Source organism: Notamacropus eugenii, chromosome 1, assembly GCF_028372415.1.
Source record: "Notamacropus eugenii isolate mMacEug1 chromosome 1, mMacEug1.pri_v2, whole genome shotgun sequence".
NCBI lineage: Eukaryota > Metazoa > Chordata > Mammalia > Diprotodontia > Macropodidae > Notamacropus > Notamacropus eugenii.
This window is the reverse complement of record NC_092872.1, coordinates 343058403-343084602: the sequence shown is the minus strand read 5'-3', so window position 1 is coordinate 343084602 and position 26200 is coordinate 343058403. Positions and strand designations below refer to the sequence as shown.

General features: G+C 35.7%; 1 protein-coding gene across 9 annotated transcripts in view; it reads left to right on the top strand.

The window, feature by feature from the left end:
• The window catches only part of RAPGEF6 (Rap guanine nucleotide exchange factor 6), a 225407-nt gene that overhangs the window by 190487 nt on the left and 8720 nt on the right, over window positions 1-26200 (top strand). For 5 of the 9 annotated variants that reach the window (XM_072629967.1, XM_072629972.1, XM_072629971.1 and 2 more), the window contains 5 exons: window positions 117-140; window positions 5026-5246; window positions 8534-8725; window positions 10568-10702; window positions 12819-12929. In XM_072629967.1, the coding sequence (XP_072486068.1) occupies window positions 117-140; window positions 5026-5246; window positions 8534-8725; window positions 10568-10702; window positions 12819-12929 (683 nt within the window). The remainder of the gene's footprint in view (window positions 1-116; window positions 141-5025; window positions 5247-8533; window positions 8726-10567; window positions 10703-12818; window positions 12930-26200) is intronic. The other 4 variants (XM_072629969.1, XM_072629966.1, XM_072629964.1 and 1 more) reach the window with 3 other exon arrangements.

Here is a 26200-nt window from a genome sequence, read left to right as displayed (position 1 = left end):
GTTAAAATTTTCTTTTCTCTTCTATCTGGATAGTTTCTCTGACTCTTATCTATGATCTTTCTCCTGTGCTTTCCTATTCAAACACGTGCTTGAATGTTTATGGGTCTTGCTTACAGGAAGAAGAGGTGGAGGAGTTTGGGGTAAGTGTAGAGATGAATGCAATTAAGATAAAAATTCTGCAACCCTTAACATATTGCATCCTTCTCATTAGTGCATGCATATAAAACAGCATGCATTGTATTAACCTTGTAATTCTGCATTTTGGATAAATGCCCTTTCCTTAAAGGACGCAAAAGTGGTAATGAAGCTTCCTGTTTTCCTTTTTAAGTTTCCGTGTTAGTCTTCTACATCATAGAGAGCACCTTTGTTCAGGAGGTTCTTGCGGTCTATATTTATTACTATGATTGATTTAATGAAAGTAGATGACTTTCAAAGATTTATATTTAAAGAGTAATCGGGATGAAAACCTTCTGAAAGGTGTTATTTATTTTTTTAACCCCAGGTACCAGTTATCTCAAAAGGCATCCCACAGATCCTAATATATACTTTTAAATTATCCATTTTAAATTAAATATTTCTGCATTTATAAGAAACAGGAATATCACTAAATCAAGCATATGATAGTGGGTCACAGCACTAAAGGTTGAGAGTCTGGAATGTGACATAGCCAAAGCTCTTATTGAACTCTTGAGTTCAATAAGATTTACTCAATTAAACCCATGTGGTCAATTTTCTTGTGTAGTTGATTTTTTATAATTAAACTTTGGTTGATATAGTAAAAATAATAAAGCTTTAAAGAATTTTTAAAGTGCACATTTGTAAAAATATTCTCTTCTATGGGTAGTTGCTTCTTTGTGGGCAAGGGATCCTAGCAAATGATTTCTTTAGTGTATAGAAAATTGGGCAAAGAAACTCTACTAAAGCAGGCAAGCAACTCACAGAATGACAGAATTAGGGAGTTGAAAGCCACTTCATCTGCCATTTAGACAACCTGCACATGAAATATCCCTGACAAATGACATTTACTTGCTTCAAGCCTTTGCTTGAAGACCTTCCAAGGAAAAAGAAACCACCACTTCTCAAAGCATCTTATTCCATTTTCAGATAGCTCTAATATGTACGAAGTTTTTCTGGACACCAAGCCTTAAATGACCCCCTTGCCACTTCTACCTATTGTATCTTGTTTTCCCCTCTGGGGCCCAACAAAGCAGATCTATTCCCTTCTCCATAGCAGCCCTTCAAAGGCTTGATTTTTAAGTAATTTTAAAGTAATTTTCAGGTTAAAACATGCCTAGTTCCTTCAGCTGATCATCTTATGTCCTGGACTCAAGGCCCTTTCACTATCCTTGTGGTTCTCCTCTGCTCATCCTTTAGTTGATCAGTATCCTTAAACCGTCATTCCTGTAACTGAACACACTACTCTGGGTAAGGTCTGATGAAGGTAGAGCACAGTGGAATTTTTATCTCCTTATTCCTAAAAGCCATGCTGAACTTAATGTAGCCCAACATCACCTTGCTGTCTTATTGAGCTTGCCACTCATCTAAGTCCCTATATCTTTTTCAGAACTGCTGTGTAACTGTGCCTCCTTCATCTTTTACTTAGGAAATTGACTTTTTTAATCCAAATACAACACTTGGTTTTCCGTAATGAAATATTTGTCCCAGTGATCTCTCTTATGATAATCTTTTTGTATATCGTCTCTGTTGTCCAGTATGTTGGTCATTCTCTCCAGTTTGTGTCATCTGCAAATTTGATGAGCATTCCATGAATTTATTCTATTCTTTTATCCAACTCACTCATACAAATTTTAAACAGCACAGAATCAGGTATCCTGGGCTAATTCACTAGAGAGCTCTTCCTAATCAGTCAATCAACAAGCATTTATTTATTAAGTGCTTACTGTTTGCCAGGCACTTGGGATTCAAGTACAAAGAATGAAACACCCCTAATTGATTAGTAGCTATTTCTTGTGTTGGACCATCAGCCAGTTCTGAATACAACTTGCTGTATTCTAATCTAGTCTATAGTGTTCTGTCTTGTCCAGAAGAATTTGAGATATGTTTTTTTTAGAAACTTTGCTAAAACTGAGGTTAGCGATGTCTGTAGTATCTCCCATCTACTACTTGTTTGGTTATGCTCTCAGAAAAGGAAAGTAAGGTTAGTAGTGTAGCATGACTTGTTCTTGATGAAGCCATGTTGAATCTTTTTTTGTAATCAACACTTAACATTCTGGATGTTCATGATCCTTTTTTAAATTAATGATCCTTTCTACAATTTCCCCAGGAATAAAAGTCAAGCTCAATTGATCTATAATCTGCAAGTTTTTTTTTTTTTTAATAAAGTTAATTGCTCTTCTCCCATCTTGTACCTCTTCAGTTTTCCATGGTCTTTCAGATATTAACTAGGCAGTCACATCTGCCTATTCATCTGTCTATTCTTTCAATACCTGAGGCTGTAGTTCATGTGGGCCACTTTCTAATCTTTCCCCTCCTTTTCCCTCTCCCTATCTTCTTTCCATCCTTTCCTCATTCCCTCTTCCCTTCTCCCTTCTTGACTCTCCCTTCATCTTCCTTTTCTTCTTCTTCTGTCTCCCCCTCCCTTTCACTCCTCATTCCCTTTTCCCTTTCCTCTTCCTCATGTGCTCCCTCCCTTGTCACCTCTTCTTCTTGATCCTTTCTTTTGTCCTTCCTCCTTTACCCTCCTTTCCTCTCTCTTATTTCCCCTCCCTTCCCTTTTACCTCTCTTTCCTTTTCCTTCTTCCTTTTTTCACCTGTAAGATAAAGCTGTTGTTCTAGATATTCTCTAATTCCCTTTCCACTATAAAATCTTATGATTCTCTTGATGTAAAAAGACAGAAAAGTATCATTAAATTTTGCCCTTTCATGTTACTCATATCTGAGTTTACATCCTGTAGAAATAAACATACATACACTATTATAGCATGCAAATCAGCATATATTCAACTATGCATATATCGCCCTGTCAGTGTGTCAAGCTCTGTATACCCATATAGCCATATATAGAGATATTTATTTCTATGGGAAAAGGGAGAAGAATCAAGTGTGTGTAAGGATATTTGGATTAGTTTAAGCCTCTAGGAAATCATTTAGTGCTACCATTTTACAGAAGGATTTGTTACCTTTGTAATGGCCTTCCATAGATGAGTAAGGATAATGAGAGAAAAGGGTGAAGTTAAAACAATTACTTATTGCATTTAAGATCCTGTGCTGTATACCTTAAAAGTAGACCTACTTGAAATTCCACTCTTATTTTTCCTAAGCCAAGGCTTTTGCTTCATCTGAAGAAGTCTTTCTATCTTGTTTCTCTCATTCACTTGTTTTTCGGTAATCTTTGCTTTTCTTTCTGTGGTCGTAGCTTCTCTGACCCCCCTACCCTTGACTGAACATACCTATCATGTTTGGCGTGCCTTCATATGTTTATCCCATGTGTGTTTTGTCCTTTCTGACTTTTCTTGCAAAGATTAAGAGTTAATTGTATTCTGTCCCTGTGCCAAGAACATTGTTCTGACCATAATTTTTGCCAGTTACCTGTTGTGTATGAATGATCTGTATTCTTAAGTCCTTTTCCTGTTTCTTCCATTGAAGAATTTTAATAAAAGTATATTTGTCAACATTAGTTGCACATACAGAGTATTTTTCCAAAATGTGTTCCTAAACATAAGGCCTTGATTTGAGACTTTTTCATTTTATTGTATACAAGGAGAGTTTTCTGGTTTCTTTGAGTAATGAGATTATTGGGGAGTAAAGCAGTCACCAGCAGAGAGATGATTTTTCCACTAGTGTTTCATCAAGTTGATGGTTGCTGTAAGTTATTCTGTGTGACCACTATTCAGTTGCCCATGTAATGCAAATTCTTTTGAAATAAATGAGTCCAAAAGTTAACCATTTTACAATTGGAATTTTGCTAGCAAAATGGACATTGAAATGGTTTTCTTCCCAAATTGTAGCTGGAGGCATTATAGACAAGAGTTTCAAAGGGAGAACTGGAGTGAATAAGTAAGCTATTCCACTTTTTGCTGCTGCTGCCGCCTCTGCCCTAGACTATTCTGCCTTGTACCATTTAGTAGAATTTAAATAAGATAGGGAGAGGGCAGGACCAGTCCCACAGGTGGAGGGAAGGGGGATGGTCATTTAGTGGGAGTTTTGGTAGCCAAGGATCTCCCACTTTCTCTCAGGACCACTACATTTGTGCTTACCCTTACTCACCATTAATGAGTCCCATACAAATGTCACCATTTGTAAATGTGGCCTTATACCATGTTTAATTCTTAGTGAGAGAGTGAGGCCCAGTTACTGTATTAGCAACATCATTCACTGATTTAAATATTTTTATTTTTACCCTTCCCTGTCACTTCTACAACAGGGGCCATGGATTTAGAATTAGAAGGTACCTTGAAGTCATCTTTTTACAGATGGAGGTAACTGAAACTGAAAACAGTTTATTGATTTGCCTCTAGTTGCACAGCTAGTATCTGGAGCAGGATTTGAACTCAGGCCTTTTTTTTAACTCCAGACCAGTCCTCTCTTTACAGCATACATGACAGTGGTGAGCAAGGGCAGGAGCTGAGTTAGCCTAACTTCCTAGAAACTTTGCCTTCTAGATTTAGGCTAGAATGGGGGAGGGGGGAGGAAGGGAGGTGTGAAGTGAGGTGGGGTTGTCAGGTGGGAGTGAAATGACCTTTCCTACTGCCTTCTAGCATCTGTGCCAGTCATAGGATAGACACAGAAACACATTACCTCATTCATAGTTAGTTTATGCCTCATTTTTGTGAATTCTCCATTTTTCTGTATAATCTTTTTCTTAATTCAGAGCAATGCCACATCATCCAGCCATATTAAGAAATTTGTTGTCGTATTAATGCTATTCACCCTTTAACTCATTAGCATCAGCATGCAATAGCATTAACTGAAGGGATTAAATTAATCTATGCCAGCATCTTAGACTAATTTTTCACTTAGAAAGTTCATTGAAAAAGCTATTTTTCATCTGTCATCTTTGTGTAGGTCATTGAGTCAGGGCAGCACAAATTCAAACATGTTGGATGTTCAGGGAGGTGCTCATAAAAAACGGGCCCGCCGAAGCTCACTGCTGAATGCCAAGAAGTTGTATGAGGATGCTCAGATGGCCAGGAAAGTGAAGCAGTATCTCGCCAACCTTAATGTGGAAACCGATGAGGAAAAGTTCCAGATAATGTCCCTGCAGTGGGAGCCTGCATATAATACTTGTAAGTAGCAATGCCTGCTTTGTACATTACTGTAGCACCAGAACAAAGGGAAGAACCGATTCTTTTCTCCACTGACTTGAACACTGACAATATTTTTCCATGTAAGCCATACCAAGATGGTTTATTTTTGAGGTACTCTGAAAAATACCGAAAGGACCTTGTTAGTGATTGAGAATACTTTGTGCCCTTAAGAGTTTAGGAGAGAAAGAAGAACATTGAAAAATTATTTTTCTCCAGTAGGTCTTTAGTAGATTGCACATTACTTCTTCCTGTTATTCCATGCAGCTTTACTACATGACTTGTTTTTTGAACTGGCAGAAATTTGCAACAGTAGATTTCATTTGGTCATTCTGCACTAGGACAGTGTTATGATTCCTGTAGCCACTGTTCTTCCAACTCCCAGTTTTATCCTGGAGCATTGAGGGGGAAATTGTATAGTGGGTGTGTCTATGTGTGCCATTGAGTCCAGCTCCATTGTTTTAAAGCTGTCAGTCAAGTAAGCATTTATGAAGCCCAGGTGCTATGCTGAGCACTAAGAATACAGATGCAATCAAAAAGAGAAGCCCTTGCCTGCCAGGAGCCTACATTCTAAGGAGGAAGACAGCACATGAAAGAAAACTGAAAAGGTGAGAGGGAGGGAAGAGAAAGTACCTGGTACTTGACATAGTGGAGAAATCCAGAATGAGAAATAAAAGGATGACTGGCCTGGATACCCATCTTAAAAGGAGATTCTGGGATGAACCCTCCAATCAGAAGGGAGGGATCCCAGGGTCAGAGGTTACTGACGAATTATGAGTTCTATGGCTAACATCTTCCAGGGAAAAAGGAAACTGAAACAGAAAAAATATGTACAGGGTACCAACTTAACATCAAAATGAAAAATGTACCAAATAGCAGTTTTTCGCAATGTGTGAGCAATCTGAGTTACATTTGTTAACAAGATCCACGTAAAGGGAACAGCATATGCATGACATGATAGATAGGGCTTGGCCTTGAAGTCGAAAAGACTTCAGACACGTATTAGGTATATGATTCTGGTCAAGTCACTTTGTTTACAATTAGGTCTCTTCAGTTTTCTTATAAATAAAGTCTCAAATCTTGGACATGTGAATAAAATATGGGTATGGAGTAATAAGTTAAACAGTATTGGTAAGGAAGAAAGAGAACCTTCAGATTTAAATTAGGCAATCAGAATTTTCGAAAATTAAGAATAGAAGGAAGCATTACATTGGGTTCACTGGACAGCTCTTTTGAAAATTTTCCTTGTCCGTAGCCTTCTAATTCCTGGCGTCAGTGGTGGTTATCATAGCCTGTTTCTAAACAGTTGTATTGAACTCAGCAAATAAAGCAGTGTATTCCTAGGTAAATTAATTTTCTTTTATAGCAGAATGGTAATTCTGTTGAGGAAAAGGTTTTTTTTTTCTTTTCTTTTTTTGTTTTGTTTAGGGAAGTTTTAATTATGTTGAGAAACATAAGGAAGTAATTCTTGAACATTGTAAACAAATGCCATCATCACATGACTAGGTAGGCAGAATTTTGAAGGATAAGCTCACCACAGTAGTTTTGCTTTTGTAGCCTTCAGCAACACATAGACTGTTTTTGAAAAACAATTGTAAAAGGCCTGGAGCAAAGAGAGTGAAAGAAATGTCCTTTTTCCTTTTTTTTTTTTTTTTTTAAAGTTTTATTGGTGCTTTTTGTCTTGAGACAAATCTTTTGCTTCTTTTAGTATTCCCAGGACTTAGTATAGTGCTTGGTACATTTTGTTCAGTCATTTTCATGAACCCATTTGGACTTTTGATTTTGACTATTTCCTTCTCCAGTTTGTTTTACACATGAGGAAACTAAGGCATAGGATTCAGCGCCTTGCTTAGAGTCAGACAGCTAGTAAGTGTCTGAGGCTGAATTTGAACTCAGAAAGATGTCTTCCTGACTTCAGACCTGGCACTCTATCCATTATGACACCTAGCTACCCACTTGGCACACAACAACTTAAATGTTTATTTATTGGTTTTATACCACAGTCATTTCTCAGTACTACCCCCCAACTCTATTCTACTTCACCCTACCCAATGGAGCTATCCCTTTTAACAAAGAAAAAAAACCATCACATCTGCATCTCAAATCTCTTACCTATATTCTATTGCTTTGTTTATTGGAAACCATAAGTATAATTTTTTAACCAGTATTGATCATTGCATCAGATCTGAATTTTTGTGTTTTTTATTGTTTTAGTGTTCTTTTCATTTAAATTATTATGGTTATTTTGTATACTTTTTTGATTCTGGTTTCTCACTTTGTCTCAATTCATACAAGTTTTTCCGTGCTCTGAATTCATCACTCGTGAAAAGTAAAATTATATTCATATGCCATAGTTTGTTAATACATTCCTTAGGGAATGGGCACTCACTTTTTCCATTTTTTGCTTCTGTTAAAAAGTCTATGCACTTTGAAAGCAATTTGCCTCTTAAAGTCCAGCATAGTTCTTATAATCCATATCTTATCATAGCACATTGTGAGTAACTAACTCATCAGTGCTGTTGGTTTGGCATTTGAAACAAAATAAAGAAAGTATGGAATCTTTGTTAATATTACCTGAACTGTATCCATTGTATCACAATGAAAGACCAGAAACACCACTAAAAAGATTGATTATCTTCCCTGTGTTGGGATGATGAAGACAGTGAAACTTGTGCATTTCATATTTTTTTCAACTTTAATCACTATTTTAAGATATTTCACAAAATGTTCCATAAAGTACTTTGTGTATATAATGATTCCAGAAAAAAATGCAAGAAATGAAGCTATATTTTACTTTATATTTTTAAGTTAAACTCTTTTTGAGACAACTAACCCATAAATATAGCCTTCAAAATATTGGCCAAGCAGTAGCACTTTGAAATAATGTTATTAATGAGTTATAGCTCAAAATTTTTATAATATAGTGATATCCTAATATGCAAATAGGAAGGTCTGAATATAGACGGTTTGCCCTGTTACATTGTATTGTGCAGTAGTATGCTTTTCATAGATCCAGACCATAGTATCACATGGGGAGTGCTTCTGCATTATTAACCTACTAATGGTTGTAGAGGGGATTTATTTTTTAAGTTGGACTTTGTGGGCTCTGAGGTTACTTCCAAATTTGAGATTCTGTGATTTCTGCTTCTGTTGTAATATGCTTGTTCCAAAATAGAAAGTTTTTTAAAATAATTATCATCTTAAATGGGAATATAATAATCTTGTAGAAGAGAACACAAGGTGTCTTACTTTCCATTTACCCATAACAGTGACCAAGAATTTAAGTGAAAGACGGTCAACAAAATCATCAGAAATGTCTCCAGTACCCTTGAGATCAGTTGGTCAAAACACAAAAGCCCATCTGCATCAGCCAAACAGAGTGAGCCAAGTACTTCAAGTTCCTGCTGTTAATTTGTACCCCATCAGGAAAAAGGGTTCAACAAAAGATCACGTTGCATTTGGTGAGTATACGTAGTTAACACTAAAATCTCTTAAATCTGAGAGGTTAAGCAGCTGTTTACTTAGATACTAAAAGTGACCTATCTGAACTTTAATTTCAGTGTTAGTATAATTTGTGGATTAATTTATTTCACTGAGTAGAACAAATCTACTGTATGCTCTTTAAATGCTGCTTAATGAAAGCTTCCATCTTCCTTCGTACTATATCTTTGAAACTTTCACCATTCTAGCTCAGAAATTGAAGTCCTTGTAAATCTAAAAAGCAATAGAATACGAATGAGCTGAAATTACTTAGTAATAATTTGCCATCATTATATCTGTATCCACTCTAAATGCTAAGAATAAATTACGGTGTTAACAGTACATACATTGATTGAATTCTTAATGCATACCTAGTACTGATTGTTTGCCGTTCTCATCTACTTGGGTCAAGAGCTTGATTCATTGAATCCTAGTAAAAGCAATTCAGATAAGGTGAAAAACTTACTTTTTCCTTTCTCAGGACCTTTGTTTCTTTATTTATCAAACAAGAGGGAAATATCAGACAGACTAGATAACCTGGGGTTCCTATTCCTATTCCTAAATCCTGTGAACTTATATCATTAAAATTGAAAGCGTGTGGCTTTTTTTTAAAGAATGTGCTATACTCATAGATCTGTAGTTTGGCTTCTTTCTGATCATTGTTCATGTACTGCTTTCCACAGTTACTAAGTGGGGAGCCATAGAATCAGGTAGAAAAATAATGTGACAAGTTTATATGAAGCACACAATAGAGTGATCTTTTTTGACATGAATGCATCTAAGTATATTCACTTAATTTTACTCCTACATAATTTGCAAATCCTAATCACTTCCTGCTACCAAGATATGAGAAGAGATTAATAGGGAGGTAACATGGTATATATAGTGGAGAGAGTTTGGACTTTGCAGTTGGAGGAACTGGGTCAAACTCATGCTCTGCCCTTTATATTTGTGTGACCTTAGATTACTTAATCTTTCTGGAGCTTTTGATCTTCAAGGTCTATCTTTTCTCTTAAGTCCTGTGATCCACATTTGAGTTTAATGCAGGGGGCAGGCATCCTATCCTGGTCCCATGATATTTCCTGCCCCACTAAATGGAACCTCCACTGCATTTCCAGAACTCACTCACCTGGAAATTGAATAAGTAATATCTTATATTAGACATTGGCTCCTTTCTTAAACCCTTAGGTTACTCTGGGGAGCAGGGAAAGGGAATGCACCCTCCCCACCCTTTTATTCTCTGCCAGCTATACACTAATTTTCTGTAAATTTATTTTTTGTTTTCCTTCAATGTGAATTTAGTGCTCATGACAGGGGCTTCATTGACAGCTCCCTAGCTGCCTTCGTTTATTTATAGAACATAGCATTACAGGTAGTTTCAGTGCAAAGTTTCCCACACTTTCCCACTGCTAGAGGGAAGAGGAGAACTAGAACCTTGCTACTGGAATCTCTTCTTTCTTTGTTAAGACTACTGAATAGTAGTCCTAATACATTTGTGGGAGTGCAGTGTATGGCAGGGGTTGTCTTGTTTGAGAGTCATTGGGTATTGTTCTCAGATTACCAAATTTCTTTCCTTTGGGTTACCAGAAAAGACAACGTTGCCAAATTGTGGGCACTACTGATAGAGGCTCCAGTTGAATTGGAAGTGTAGAGATGAAAATCTCTGTATATCACTACCAAACCTTTCAGTGTCCTTTGTCCTTTACACATTTCACTTAACTATAATCGTCATTCTGCTTTATGGCTTTAGTTATTCAGATAAATATAAAAAAATAAAAGTTGGGCCATTTTACTCATGTGCCATTCTTTTGTTTTCATTTTAGGTACAAGTGCACCACAGAAAATTTTAGGAATCTCTGAAGAAGTGAGTGGTAAGAAGCTAGCAGAAGACACTTTATCAATGGCATCTTCTTTGCATTCTAGCCCTCCTTCATCTCCTCAAGGTTCCCCTCGCAAAGGTAGGGCAAAATTTCATGAAATACATCTTTTGTTAATAAACCTCAAAAATATTTTTCCCTAGAACTGTTGTAGTAAGAGGAATTGATGCTCACAGGTTTTTAATAAGGAAGTACAGCTTTTAATATTAAAGGTTAAGTCTTATACTTTTGTTTATATCAAGCCTAAAATGTTAAAAAACATCCTTCCTAAGTTTTATTACTATTAAAATCTCCTCTCCGCCCCCTCTCCCCTGCCCCCCCAATGCTTTCTAATTTTGAGCATTCACAACTTAATTTTAATAAGAGAATGCAGTCCAAACTTCTGGTTGTTTTTTGATACATATTATTTCTTGATGTTTTTATCAGTTACATTTTTACATTGAATTACTTATAAACACTTCATTCTGGAGAAATAAAAATAGTACTTTCACTAATAAAATTATGTTTTAGATTACTACAAAATTAGAAATAAAAGTAATAAGTTAATTTTTAGCTGTCTTCCACTTTAAAGTGTTAAATTAGTTCACAAAATTTAAAATAACTCCACTATCAAAATAAGTATATTCACAAATGTCTACAATCTCAGTAACTGCTGAATTTTCAGTCTTAAAGATAAGAAGTTATTGGTTAATTGTCTTTCTTTTGACTTACAACATTTTTGAATAATCTAAGCAGAGCTTTTCATTGTTCAAATTAATATTTGAGAGGTGATGGTTTCTAATATAAACTGCATTCATTGGATTGTAAATGACATACTCTGTGTGTACGCGCACATGTGTCTGTGCATCACATACCTGTGACTCTTGCTTCAGCCCCTCTAGACAGATGATGTATATATGCTTTATGTTATATGTCTTATGTTAGGAAAAAGAACTGCCCATGGATATTGAAAGTTATCCAATAAATCCTGTCAGTGAAAGTGTCAAGCACCTTTTCTATAAGATAGGATCATTGGTATAATATAATATCTATTGCTATTTTGTTTTCTTATTATCCTAAAGATATTGGGGACCTTTCTCTTAAGTTTCTCCTCATCTAGTAGGCTGTGACCACTTTGGGACAATTTTTTGAAGGGAACTTGGTCTAGTGGAGAGGTTAACTTTTTTTGTTTTAAAGATGCCTTTGGTATTGAAACCTAGGGACCTCTTCTCAGAAGAATGTTTTTACACGCATAAGAAAATATAAATTGGTTTAGAAAGAAAACCAATGCAAAAAAAACTATCCAAAACAAACCAGTAGCAATATTACCCTGACTGTGACTTAAGGCATATTTATGGAAAATGGAAGATAAAAGAAATACTTACTTTTCTTCTTTGTGGAAAACCCTGTTCTCACCCTTATGGTGCTCAGAACCTGACTCTGAATTTATTTCACATACCTTTTAGTGGTCTGCAGTTGAGTCTGATTTTTATAGATTGGCATGAACATTTTAAGGTTATGTTTAATTTCATGGAGATGTGAAGAGATTATTTTTATTTAATTCCTTAATGTAAATCCAATATAATCATATTCTTTCACTTCCACAAAACTAATTTCCCACCAATGATTGGTTTCACTTTTCATATCCATGTACAGAATTTTGCCCTGCTGGGTGGTGTGATTGTCCACACGGTAAATGATTACTTTTGAGAATCGCTTCTCAATTTTTTTTTCCAAAAGTAATTTTAAAGAAATAGCAGGAAGAACCTATTGTTATTTTATTATTCCCAAGACCTAGTTTAAGAGGACTATATATGTATGTGAAAAGTTCTCTGGGGCTTTGCTTAAAAGTCCTTGTCAAATTATTTTCACTTAAGTTCTGAAGAGGCACATCTCTTGTGATTTTCTTCAATTGATTTTCTTCCGGTTTCCTGAGAATCTTTATTTTCTAAATGGTTGCCTTAGTTACCTGCTTTTAACAACAAAAAAGCGCCAACTTATTTTAGTCAAAGTATTTTTTTTCTTATGCATTGTGTTGACTTTTGGTTATTTTAGTAAAACTGCACAAGTAATGCACTATCTCTAGTATTTTGATAACAGTAGATTGCTAACTTTCTTGATTCTTCATCTAGTGTTAAGCTTTAATAAAAATGATAGTACTTCATAAGTGTCAGACAAATTCAATTGAAAAAGTGAGTTTTTGCATATTTCCTTCTAGTTGGCAATATCAGATCTGACCATGACAGCCAGCTGCACCTTTATGGGTCCTCCTCATGCCTTACCAGTGAGACCAGCACCAAGACCAGTGGCCCTCGAAACTGCGGAATAGGTGGGGTTTACTTGCAAAAGAAAATCCTTCAGATTACTGGCAGTACAGCCAGAAGAACAGACAGGATTGAGAAGGCCACTGAGGAAACTAGAAACAGATCAGATTATGACAGCACAACCAGGAAGAGAATAAATTCCTCATTTAGAAGATTTAGGGAAAGGACCCTATCGAGAGAGAGACTAGTGATTAACAGATTAACAGTGACTACAGATTCCGTTCAAGACACAGAGAGCTCTGAAAAGGAAAAGGCTATTGAAGGATATTTCAACAGGGATGAAAAAGAAAGGGACACCTCCGACACAGCTAGAGACCATACCAGGAGCAGTCTCAACTGTTTATGTCTACACCTCAATCTTAGAAGAAGGAAGAAACTCTAAAATGGGATTTTATAATATTTTATGTTAGCATTGAATTTGTTTTATTATTAATATGAATGTAAATTCTTAGTAGTTTACATTCTTTATCTATTCATATAGAAAGTCTAGGCAAAGAGACTGGTAAAATTGCATTTGTGAGTATTTCATTAGTCAATGTTAGTGCTAAGGTTAGAATTTCTGTAGTAATTAAAAAAATAAAAGAAAAACAGTGTGGAATTAAAATGCCATAGTTTTACATATGCTGTTTTATTAATACATTGAGATAATATTTACTCTGGAAAGCTTTTATATTTTATTTCCTACTGGCAGCAACTAACTTTGGGGTAGGATGTTGGGCAGGGACTCTAGAGATACTTAGTTTTCAGAAAACCAGGTTCCTTCCTTATAGAATAAGCTTCCAAATATTAATGATGTGGTTAGCAAGCATTTTCCACTTTGATTTTGTTGATGATCATATTTCCTTGGGGGTAGCCAGATAATGATTATATGTTTAAAATGAGCTTTAATGTGTTTAAAATTGGGACCAATTAGAAAAAATAATGGGATAGGTGAACCAAGTCTTCACTCTTGTGCTCTCACTCTATTTGAGTGTTTTTGATATAATTATAGTTTAGTAGATAATTTCAGATGATTAAGGAGGACATCATACGTAAGAAGTATCCTCAAGACTATACAGCGAGGGAAATAATGATACAGTTCCTTTCTGTGGAATTCTATAATCTCACTTGACCAGAGTCTGGTCTAAGATTGTCTGTAGCCTCAAGAAAAAAGATTTTTTTTCAGGGTAAGTCCTAAAGAAGTTGTGTAATTGTTTCCTGGCAATTAACATAAGGGAAATCTGCCTGGTTCAGTGGAAGAAGCCTCGGATCAGTTACCAGAAGATCTGTATTATAATTCTGGTTATGCCATTGTCCCTGGACAGGTATTTTCTAATCTGAGCTTTGGTTTCCACTTTTGTAACGAGGAATTTGAACTGGATGATTCCTAATCTCTTCCAGCTCTAATGTTTTATGGTTGTAACTACTTTTTGTTCCTTGCTCAGTTGCCAGGTGGATTGCATTTTTAAGTAATAGTTGCTTTCCTTTAATACATTTTTCCTTCTCTTTAATATTAGTTGCTTCTGCTTCACAGGGTTATTGTGAGAACCAAATGGAAAAGAATATGTTTAACTTTGGATTAATCTTAGGTAAATTCTTAAACTTCATAGGATTATAAAGCTGGAAAGAACCTTAGAAGTCATGTATTGCATGCCCTGAGAAAACAGGCCCAGAGAAGCTGCGATATGTTCTGATCTGGTTTTCCCTGGCAGAGCCAAGCTTAGAATTTAGATCTCCTACCTAGTCCACTTTGTTGTTATATGAAAGTCCTGAGGGCATTGTTTCCTCTGGTTTCATAATATATATCTTTATCTATATATCTGTATATCTAATTAGAGAACTAAGTCAATTTTATATGAACATTTCATATGTCATAATTATTTAGGAGTATTAGATAACTTTAATTTGTCATCTGTAAAAAATGTTCCCCAAACTTGGGGGAAAAGAAGAATGATACTGCGTGTCCTCATCCTAAGGATGGCATTAAATCTAACTAGAAAGGAAAGTGATATTGTAAGGAAAAATCGTAAAGTGAAGGGGATTCTTCCTTTGGAATATTTTGAGACACTATTTCTAAATGATCATTTCACAAACATTCCCATTCTTTTCATGTAGGGTTCACATTGATTATAATGACTTAAGAACCCAGACCAGCATACCTAAGATCTGTTGACTCTGAGGTAAAATCTCCATAGATGTAATAACCAAAATGATTCTTGAGGAAAAAAATAAGTAGTAGCCCTCCTTTTCCACGTTTGAATTTGAAGACAATTGTCACAATAGATCAAGTAATTTTATATAGGCTTCTTTGACTTAGACTTGGGGGTTGACAACCAGGAATTTAATTTTTGCCAGAATTGATTTTAGGGTACTTAATTACACCTAAGTTATCTATTTATTGCATACATGATTATTCTATAATAATAGCAGGTCACATATAGTATTTTGAAGGCCTTTTTGTTTTTGTTTTTGTAACTACAGCCCTGTCCATTTTTTAAAAAATTAAGTCTCACTTCATTCAGTATATAAGAGTACAATTCTTTGCACAATGGGAAGTTGTTGCTGACTCACTTTGTCCATAACTTATACTTTGAATTTCTTTTTCTACTAATTGGAAACATTTTTACCTAGATCTCATCATACTGTGACTTGTTCCTCTTTGTGAGTACAGCACACACATTCAAGATGATTGGCCATATTTATTTTGTTCATAATTGATGCTTTTGATATTGCTTGTTATCGTGAATAATGGCAACTGCACAACAATTAAAGTTCCATCTCCTATTAAAGTATCAGTTTTTTATGGGTGAAATGAACTTTTCCAAACTGATAGATTATTTCTTTCATTGAATTAATCCAAATAGAGGAATGAGAATTATTCATGTGCAGGCCATTTGTCCTAGAGAATACTTTATGGTTTTTAACCAGACTTTGAGAAAATAAAAAACCTTCTTGGGGCAGATTTTTTGCTTTTGTAGGATAGTGCTCTTTGCTGAGACCCCTTTTTAAGATTTGTGAGACATTTATATAAGAACACATCCTTTTTTTCTTTCTAGATTACTTATTTATGAATGGAGAGAATAGGTGGGCACTATTTTCATTTTGTAATGTCTGTAATGTCTTTCATTTTAGTCTGCCATTCTCTCCTCCTCATGCCAAAAATCCACACTGACTCTAGAAAATGGACTGAAGGCTAATAAAGCCTTCAGAAAATATGGGGGAATAAATAGAATTAAATAGATTTTTTTCTTTTGGAAAAATTGACCAGTTTTTGGGGGATTTGTGGTTGTTTTGTTTTTGGTTAAATGCTCACATACGTCTGATAGATTTTATAATAATATAAGTTTCTTAACACATGAAATCCAAATTTGGTTATAAAGTCTTTTGGGTTGTTGTCATTGCCATTTTTATTCCCCTGGGGACATGACCCTTGATTAATGTGTTCTTGGCTTTTCATTGACTGACTTTACCCAAACTTAAGCCTCCTCCCTTCATGCTGGTATAAACAGAGTCACATCTGCTGAGGGAAACTGAGATTAATGACTTATCCTGGGATGACTGGCATTTGAGATCATGTAAATGTGACCTATGCTACTTGACAACACAGAATTTTATTATTGAACTAGTATCAAAGAGAATATTTGGACTAAGGATAGCACAAAATTGCTTAATATGTAAGTGAAACCTCAGATAAATGAAGGGATGGTAAGAGAACACGTAGTTAAATTTCAACACGTTCATCATCAGGACTGGACAAAGCACATTGCAGAGTACAGAAAGAAGCGGTCAATCAAATGGTTTTTTTTAAGTGATTAAGTGCCTTCCATGTACAAAGCATCAGGGATGCAAAGACAAAAACAAAATAGTCTATGCTGTGAAGGAGTTTACATTCTATAGTGGCGGGAAGTGGTGGGCAACAACAACATACAGATAAAAGTACAAAAGTACAAAAAATAAAACAAAAAAGTACAAAAAATAAAAACTGTATTCAAAGTGAAAATGATAAGATTTAGGGTTGGGATGATACACTTGTAGCTGGAGGAGATTCAGAAAGTCTTCATGAAGATAATGGTGTTAGAGATTCCTGAGAAGGGAATTTGCATTTAAGGCATGGAGATGAGAGATGGAATGTGAGGAGCCATAAGGAATTCTTTTTTGGTCCGAAATGTAGAATGTACTTGGGAGAGTGTTTGTTAATAAGGCTGGAAAGGTAGATTGGAGCCAAATTATGAAGGGTTTTAAATGCCAGCCAAAAGAATTTGCATTTTAACCTAAAGCCAGAGGGGAAACATGAAGCTTTCTTATGATATGTTCAGATCTGTGCTTTAGGAATATGGCAGCTCTGTTAATGATGGATGGCAGAGGAGAGACACTTGAGGCAGGAACATCAATTAGGAGGCTCAGGTGAGAGGCAGTGAGGATCTAAAAAGGGTGGTTGTCATGTGGGGAGAGAAAAGCAAATATGCTTTAGATGTAGAGGTAGAAATGTTGAGATTGGTTATCAGTTGTGGGGGTGGGGAAAGGGGAACATAGGAGATTATACACCTGAATAATTGGAAGGGAAGAGAAGAGAGTAAGCATTTAGTAAATGCCTACTGTGTTCCAGGCATTGTGCTAAGTGCTTTGTGCAAGTGTTATTTAATCCTTATAACAACCATGCAAGGTAGGTACTATTATTATCCCCATTTTATAGTGTTGGAAACTGAACAAATAGGTTACATGACTTGCCTCAGGTCATATAGCTTGTCTGATGCCAGATTTGAATTTAGGTCTTTCTGCTTCCAAGCCAAAAGATAATGAATTCTGTTTAGAACAAGTCAGATTTGAAATGCCTGTAGTAGGGTATACATTTCAGAAGTTAGAATTTGGGTATTTGGAACTAGGGTTCAGTAGAAAGACTGAGGCTAGATAGATAAAGAATGGGGAGTTATCTGCATAGAGAAAAGAGTTGATTTAGCTAGAGCAGATGAAATCACCTGGAGGGGGAAGGGAGAGAGAGAGCTTTAGGATACACTTTACAGTGAAAGGACAGGAACATATATGATGATTTGGCAAAGGATACTGAAGACTGTAGATATGTAAGAGGAGAAATAAGAAGGAACAGTGATACAGAAACCCAAATAGAGAATTTCTGGGAAGGAAAGGGTAAAGCATAGGTGTTAAATGCAAGAAAGATTGAGGACTGAGAAAAGAGAATTGAATCTGGTAATTAAGAAATGATTGGTAACTTTGCCTAGAGCATTTTTTTGTTAAGTGATATAACACAAGTCAGATTGCAAAGGATTGAGAATTAAATGAGAGTTGGATGTAGAACTAATGAATAATCTCAGCCTTAGCTAAGACTTTTGACTATGAAAGGGAATAGAGTTATAGGACAGTGGCTTGAGGGCATGGTGGAATCTAGTAAAGATTATTTTTTTTCTTTTTAAACATTTGTGAGGAGATCTGAATCTGTAGACAGTAGAGAAGGAGCCAGTAGAGAGGGATGTGAGCATAGGGACAGTTTGCTGTTGAATATAAAGCACATAAATCAAGGGTATCAAAGACGTTAGCTTTAGAGAGGAGGCCGCCACCTCTTCATTATAGACTTTTGTTCCAGTAAAGGAAGAGAAAGAAGGGAATGATGCTAGGAGAAGAGAATTGAAGTGTTGTTGATCTGTAAAAGCTTATGAAGAGCATGAAAGGGGCTACAGGAAGGGCACATGTGGTACAAATGTTCAAAAAAGAGAGAAGCATGAGGCTGCAAATATGTAGGCTTTATTGCGATTTCTGGAAAAAAAAATTAAAATACATTACTAAAGGTACCTATTTTCTTAATTTGTGAGCATTTAGAAAGGCTAATAGTGATCACTCAGACTATCAAAAACAATTCATAGCACATTTAAATTTCCTTTTTTAACTGGATTACAAGATCGGAGAAATGATACAAACACTGTTCATTAAAAAATTTGACAAGGTATTATTTGTGGGCAAAAAAGAAATGTAAGATAGATAGTAGTAGAGCTAGCTAGATTCAGAACTAGTTGAATAACTTAAGACATTTAAAAAACCCACAATGCCAGCTATAAGAATTTTGATTTTTTAAAATGCTGAACTTTAAAACATCAAGTAAAATGGGCATATGTGTGTATGTGTATATATACACATTATGTATATGTGTGTGTGTATATATATATGTACATACACACACCTACGGACGACACCAGAAACGTCTAATCTTCTATTATGTACAACTTGCTTTTCATGGCCATCTTTGAAGAGATCTTCATTGAGTTACTTCAGGGATCTATTATGTAGCATTTCCCCCCAGTGATTTGGATACACAAACAGATGACACATCTATAACATTTTGAACATGATATAAAATTGGAAGAGATGATCAATATTTTAGACGACAATATTCAAAGAGATAACATATTGGTCTGAATGCAATAAGTTAACAGTCAGTTACAAAATGGGATCAAAATAATTTGATTTTCTCAGTTTCCCCCTTCTTTTCAAGGAGAGACTTGAGCAATGATGATCATCAATGTCCATTTAATTAGCAGATTTCATCGTGGAATCCAGATGTCCATGTAGTTGTTTGGCTTCTGGAACATCTTTTCTTGTAGCAGTTTGGGACATGTCCTCAGGGGCATTAGAATTATTTATATTAGACATACAGGATTATCTGATCTTATTGCTTTCTCAAAAATTTCCACTCTGATTCCAATTCCTTTAGGAGAAGCCGATATTATTGAGCATTCAGTCCTGTATATGAAAACATAACAACACTCTTGCAGTTAGAAGCTTTCCACCCCTGGCTTCAATAGTCACACAAATGAATTTACTTATGAGAGATTGACTTTATTCTTGGGAGGACACTTAAATAATTAATTACAAAAAATATCAATAAATTATGATAAAACATGTTTGTATTGCAGGGCATGCGTACAAACAGGTATTATTTCCACATTAGTCCAAGAGTTACATCCCTCTAAGAAAACTGATTGCATTGAAATTCTCTTCCTCAAACTGAAATTGTTTCTGATTTCATAGCTTATATTATTAAGAAAGGATGAGCTGTTTCAGGAACTTAATCTTTCACATGACTATGCAGAAAGGCAGATGACAATCCGGAGTAGTAATTTAACTAGTTGTTTGGGATGTGGAATGACTTCCATATTCAGATTGAAAACATCAGGCTCTTACATACTTGCATTGTGCTCATATCTTCTACTAACTACATGCTCTGATTATAGAAATTTGATATAAAAGGAAAAATCAGGGATATGATTATACCAGCATCAAACCAGCTCTTCAGGTTTAAGCCTAAGGGCACATATGTGACAAAATGAAGCATCCTTAGCTCTGTTTGAATTCAGGTAAGAGTCAATTCAGTTGCAAGTCATGGCATCATCTTCCTCTTCAAGAATGAAATATAAACTACACAGCCTTTGTAAGTAGGCCTAGTAATTGAAAGGGCATTATCTCAATCAGAGTGAGGACTTGAAAAGACCTTAGCTTAAAAAGTCCAAGGTCTCCCACTGCATCCTGGGCCATCTCCAATTGTCCTGTTACATATCTGGCCACTGGACCTAGATGGCCCTGGAGGAGAAAGTAAGGCTAGTGACTTTGCATAGCCCTTCTTCACTTAAATCTGATTCAGTTGCAAGTCATGCCATCATCTTCCTGATGTCATGGTCCTCTTTGAGAACGAAGGACGTACTGCCACAGTCCTTCAGGTTTAAGCCTAAGGGCATATATATGACCGGACAAGCATCCTTAGCTCTGTTTGATTTCAGGTAAGAGTCACAGTTTAACAACCAAGCATGCAGTAATAATTTACCTCATTGCCAGATTCAGGAATAGCCAGGTGGGAAACATTCCTGTTCAAAGAACGCAGTGGAGAAACTGAGCCAGAAGGATCTCACTTTAGGTTGATGCCAAGATTGCCCTCTTTAGTTTAGTGTAGTTTTGTTTTGTTTAACCAGATTCAGTTTTCCGCTTGTAACAGTTGAGGGTCACATTCCCTCTGAGTAACTTGTGGCATTTCTCTTGAATGGTGAATTACTAACTTAATGATTCATCAGACAACTCTGCCTAAATTAGAACCTCAAAATAAAATCAGTTATAGTCCCAAGAGCTTTTACCTCAAACAGCACGTTTTGTTAATCCCAGCTTAGTACTAGATATTTTTTATTCTCATGGAGTTGCAATAAGCAATAAAAATTTATCAGGACTCATATATGTAAGAGATTTCAGTCAACATTTTTCACTTGTTTTTCTTTCCTTCTAAAGCTGAAATTTGTCCTGATGTAAAAAACAATTATTAGAAATCATTTTTATATTATATATACACAAACTTGCAAATCTTCAGCAAGCTAAGTTCATTTTTTCAGAATTATTGTTTATTATTCTTATAATTATTATAAGCTCTATATTAATTATTTTTAACAACTTCAAATTTAATATAATTATATTTAAATTATATATAATTTATATTATAATTATGGAATTATTATTCCATAATCTAAACTCTTTTCCCCAGACTGATGACGAGGGGAATCAGCAGGGACCCTGGGGAAGGGGGCTTATCCTGATGCCCCATTTGTCCACCCCACGATATTCTTCCTCAGGACTAATGGTAAGCCACATACTCTCTGGGTAGCAAGTCCCCTATTTTCAGTCTTAATTTAGTTTGTTTTGTCCTGACCGAATTCCCCTCATATACTTCTATGGCTACCCTCTTGCCGGGATGTATTTTGGGTTCCCATATAGCATCATGCATTCTTCACTGGTATCTACCAGAGTGGACATGGTTTGTTTATTTTTAGGACCCCAGTATATGGTATCGGCACATGGGGCCTCCAGTCATCCCATATAACTCTACATCAAAGGTGACCTTGGCCATCTTTCTAAAGGAGGGGAGTTGAGGGTATCCATCTTATCTACTCATAGAGCTGCTGTGGACTGTGCTCTGACACCTCCTCCCCCCAAATTAGAATAGACTAAGCCTGCTGCACAACCTTATACCCTGAGGAGGACTGCTGCAAATGGACAGAACCAATCTGGATAAGGTTTTCACCTTGTCCTCTCCTTTCCACGTAGTAATCAATGACCAGTTTTACACTTTAATTACAACAGTAGCTCCCAAATAACAACATTACAATTAGTTAACATTCTTTCATAAGTGATAGCCAAATAGTTGTAGCTATAACTTCATCTTAACTACAGGCAAAGGTAGAAATGCCCAGTTTTCTAAATGGCAGTTAAAAAACATAAGACAAGAGTAGGGCTAATGAAATAATATAACTGGTTTAAACAATTTTTCCTCCATCTTTTAGTTTCTTTTAGTTTATACTTTAATAACATCTAAGTTATAAAAAGTTGCTTGACATAACTGATACAAAACTTTACCAGTCTGAAAAAATATTATGTATTGAAATGTGAAATCAACCCATTTAGGTAACTTCAGTCCTGTTGAATGCATCTCCAAATTATCTTACATAGAAAGTCAGACATCTCATCACCATTGACATTGTGTACTGGTCACATCTAATTAAGGAACTAACAATAGTTAACATTTATAGTGTCTGCCCTCTGTCAGGCATTATGTTAGGCACTTTACATTCATGTGAAGTAAACTGAGTAACTTGTTTAAGGTCACACATTTCAGATCATTTTTCCCAGTTTCTTAGTGCCAAATAGCATAATACATTCTGACTTGTCTTCAGCATCAAATTAGGAGAGACACTTAAAAAGTGACTAGAATGAATGAATTCGAATTAATTAATTAATTCGAATTCCTGAATCTGTGTCCCAAATGGTATCACACAGAATATGGGGTTATGATTTTAATACTGACTGTAGTATAATATTTTACACAAATACAACTTATTCTAATCATTTCACATTATGGGGTCAGCCATTTCCAGCCAATCTACTGCCAAAGATTGTGAAAGTGTCAGACACTCTGATATTACCCCAATCTACCCTAATTATTACATTTAAGAGCATGTTTTAATTTAGTTCAAATTTCGGTTCCACAATCCTGGAAGGAATCCATAGTTTGTCAATTTACCCATAGTTCTCTGTGATTTCTTCCTACGAATAGGATATATATACATATATGTATATATACACACATATACACATCAACTTTACAATTTTAAAACATAACTCAATTTAAAAAGTTATTTAAATTTGACCAGTACTTTAGTTTGTAAGACTCCTTAAATTCTAACTATTTATTTCCGTCAGAATCAGATTACCTTTTGATTCCTGATTCACACAAAGCTTTTCCCTTTTTGTGAGCCAGGGAAGGATTAAATGTGCCAGTTCTATTCCAAAGTGCAGCCTCTTCCCTCTCTTTACCTTGAGACTTTCATTAACAGCCTCCAAATCTATCTCTCTATTATCAGTGAAGCAGCCTTCTTCTGTTTTTATGAGCCAGGAAAGGGTTAAGTGCTAGTTCTATTCCAGAGTGCAAGCCTTGAAACTCACTGACACAACGCCCAAGCCCTTCTCTCTATTATTAGTGAAGTGACCTTCTTTTAATGAAGCTTTTATTCTAAGGGGAAAGATTCCCCTGTCCCCCTTTTATTTCTTGTCTGTTCTTTTATACCCACAGTTCAGGAATGTAGAGGGAAAGAATATTTTTTGAATGCTGAGAGATTTAATTATTCTACTCAAACAATCTCCACTTTACTGAGTATATCTTCTATTTTACACTCTCTCTTCTGTTCACCCACCCAGGCTGCTGCAATCAGCCAGGGATGGACAGAGAGAAGGAGAAAGAGAATCTCTCACAATTATATGCCTTATCTCCTTCCTGTCTACATGCTTAAATCCCTTTAACCTAGCTAACAAGCATTTATTTTTTTTTAACATTGTTATATTTTTAATTAAATTTAATTAAATATTTACTTATTTTTTTGTATTTCCCCAGTTAAATGTTAAAACAATTTTTAACATTTCTCTTTAAATTTTTGAGTTCCATATATTTTAGAAATAAAGCTTTTACCAGAAAAAGACTGTAAAAACTGTTTTCTACCTTTCTACTTTCCTTCCGATCTTGGTTACATTGGTTTTGTTTCTGTAAAACCTTTTAAATTTAACATAAATTATCCGTTTTTCATTTAGTAATGTTCTCTGTCTCCTTTTTTGATCATAATGCTTTTCTTCTCCATAGATGCAGGTAAACTATTCCTTACTCCTAATTTGCTTATAGCATCACTTTTTATGTCTAAATCATCTATACATTTTGATCTTTGTCTGCATTGTAAGATCTTGGTCTATGCCTAGTTTTTGAAATACTCCTTTGGTGTTTTCCCAGCCACTTTTTTTTTCTCTTAATTAATTTTTAATTTTCAACATTCACTTCCATAAGTTTTAAATTTTGTCCCCCTGCCTCTGCTCTCGCTTCCCAAGATGCCATGCAGTCTCATATAGCTTTGCACGTACATTCCTATTAAACACATTTTCACATTAGGCAGGTTGCACAGAAGAATTATAACAGATGGAAGAAGCCATGAGAAAGAAAACAAAACAAAAAAGAAAATAGTCTTCATTCTCCATTCAGATTCCATAGTTCTTTCTCTGAATGTGGATGGCATTTCCCACCATGAATCCTTTGGGATTAAGCAAGCATTTCTATGTGTTTCTCCTAACTGAAATTTTTCTAGTTTTCTGTTCTCCATCTCTTGAGTCTAGGAACTTGATAGTGGCTTTTTCTTTTTAATGCTCTGAGAAAGGGTCCATTTCACATCTTGCCTCTACTTGTCTCCCTCCTTTTCCCAACCTGATGGAACATAATTCCATCAAAAAGAGACTCTAGGCCTTTTGGTGTGTTCAGGGCATCCACATATTTATGCGATCATTCACATGTGTCTAACACAGGGCCTCCTCCACCCCACAATGGAGGCCATCCAGGGATTCCCCCCCGGCCTATCCCCTACCACCTTGGTATTCCATCAGTATCCTGTTGACTATGCCCAGTTGTAAGATCTGGAATTCCCCTCCCTGAGGAGTCCTGTACCTCCCCCATAACTCCGAGGTGTTCTTTTTAATACCAAAGGGAGAAGCCAAACATCTCCAGATTGATTATAGTTTAATTAATCATTAAGAATTCTTATAAAACGGGCAATCTTTGGTTTGGGGAGACAGCCATACGGTTCAGTGGATTCCTGCTAAAAACTCCCAAAATATCCTTGGTAATTATAGAAAACAGACAAAGGGAGGAGCTAGAGAGTGCATCACTGCCAAATCACATTGGCAGTTATTTTTGATTTTCTGCTAAGTAATGAGCTTGGAAGTTAAACCATTGTCTATTCTTGTTATGACTTTTCATAGATCATACTATCTTAAGTTATGAGTCAGTGTAGTCAGTATCTAAGATATGAAACAGGGTCACCATTTTCAAGTTTCCACTTTTCACAGAGTTGAAGTTTTTATGGCTTTTCCCTAATTGGGACGCCACAGCTACATTGAGATGTACAATGTTTAGAATACTGGCAGTGAGGTAGACTAGACTTAGACGTGGCCACAACATATGGAGTATGTATTGAATTCTGAGTAAAACATCTTAAGGAAGGTCTTGAGAAGCTGAAGAATATCCAAGAGAGGTCTGGCCATCAAGTTGTGAAGGGTGAAGGGAGCAGGATAATACTTATGATGATGGTAACAGTAGTAACTGACATTTGATAAAGTTTTGAAGTTTGAAAAATGCTTTACACACATCTTATTAAAATTTTACAATGGCCACATGAGGTGATGCTACAGGCATCACCCCCATTTTATAGATGAGGAAGTAGCTTCTGAGCAGTTAGGCAGTCAATCCATGGCCTAAATTTCAGAGATGAGTTTCAGACCCAGGTCTCCTGGACTCTTGAGTCCAGGACTTTGATCCACTATGCCAAGCAGTCTTCATGTTATTGAAGGACTTTTATATGGAAGAGGTATTAGAGTTGTTTTCTTGGATTCTGGAGGCAGAACTAGGGACAGTGAATGGATAGGCAGATTTCAGCTGAATGAGAAGAAAAATTTGCTATCAATTAGAACTTTCCCCAAATGGAATAGGTTGCTTCCTTCATAATGGATTCTTCTGATTTTTGGAAGTTCTCAAGAAAATATTGAATGAATTTAGTTATGATTTGGACTAGATAACTTCTTGCTCCCTTCCAACTCTTAAGATCCTTTAGATAGTTAGAGATTGCTTTATAAAAGGACCTCAGATTATATCAATTATATTTATAGCAAATTTTAAATTTCTAGTGGCTACAATTTAGTGGCAAATTTAACTGTGAATAGAAAAGGA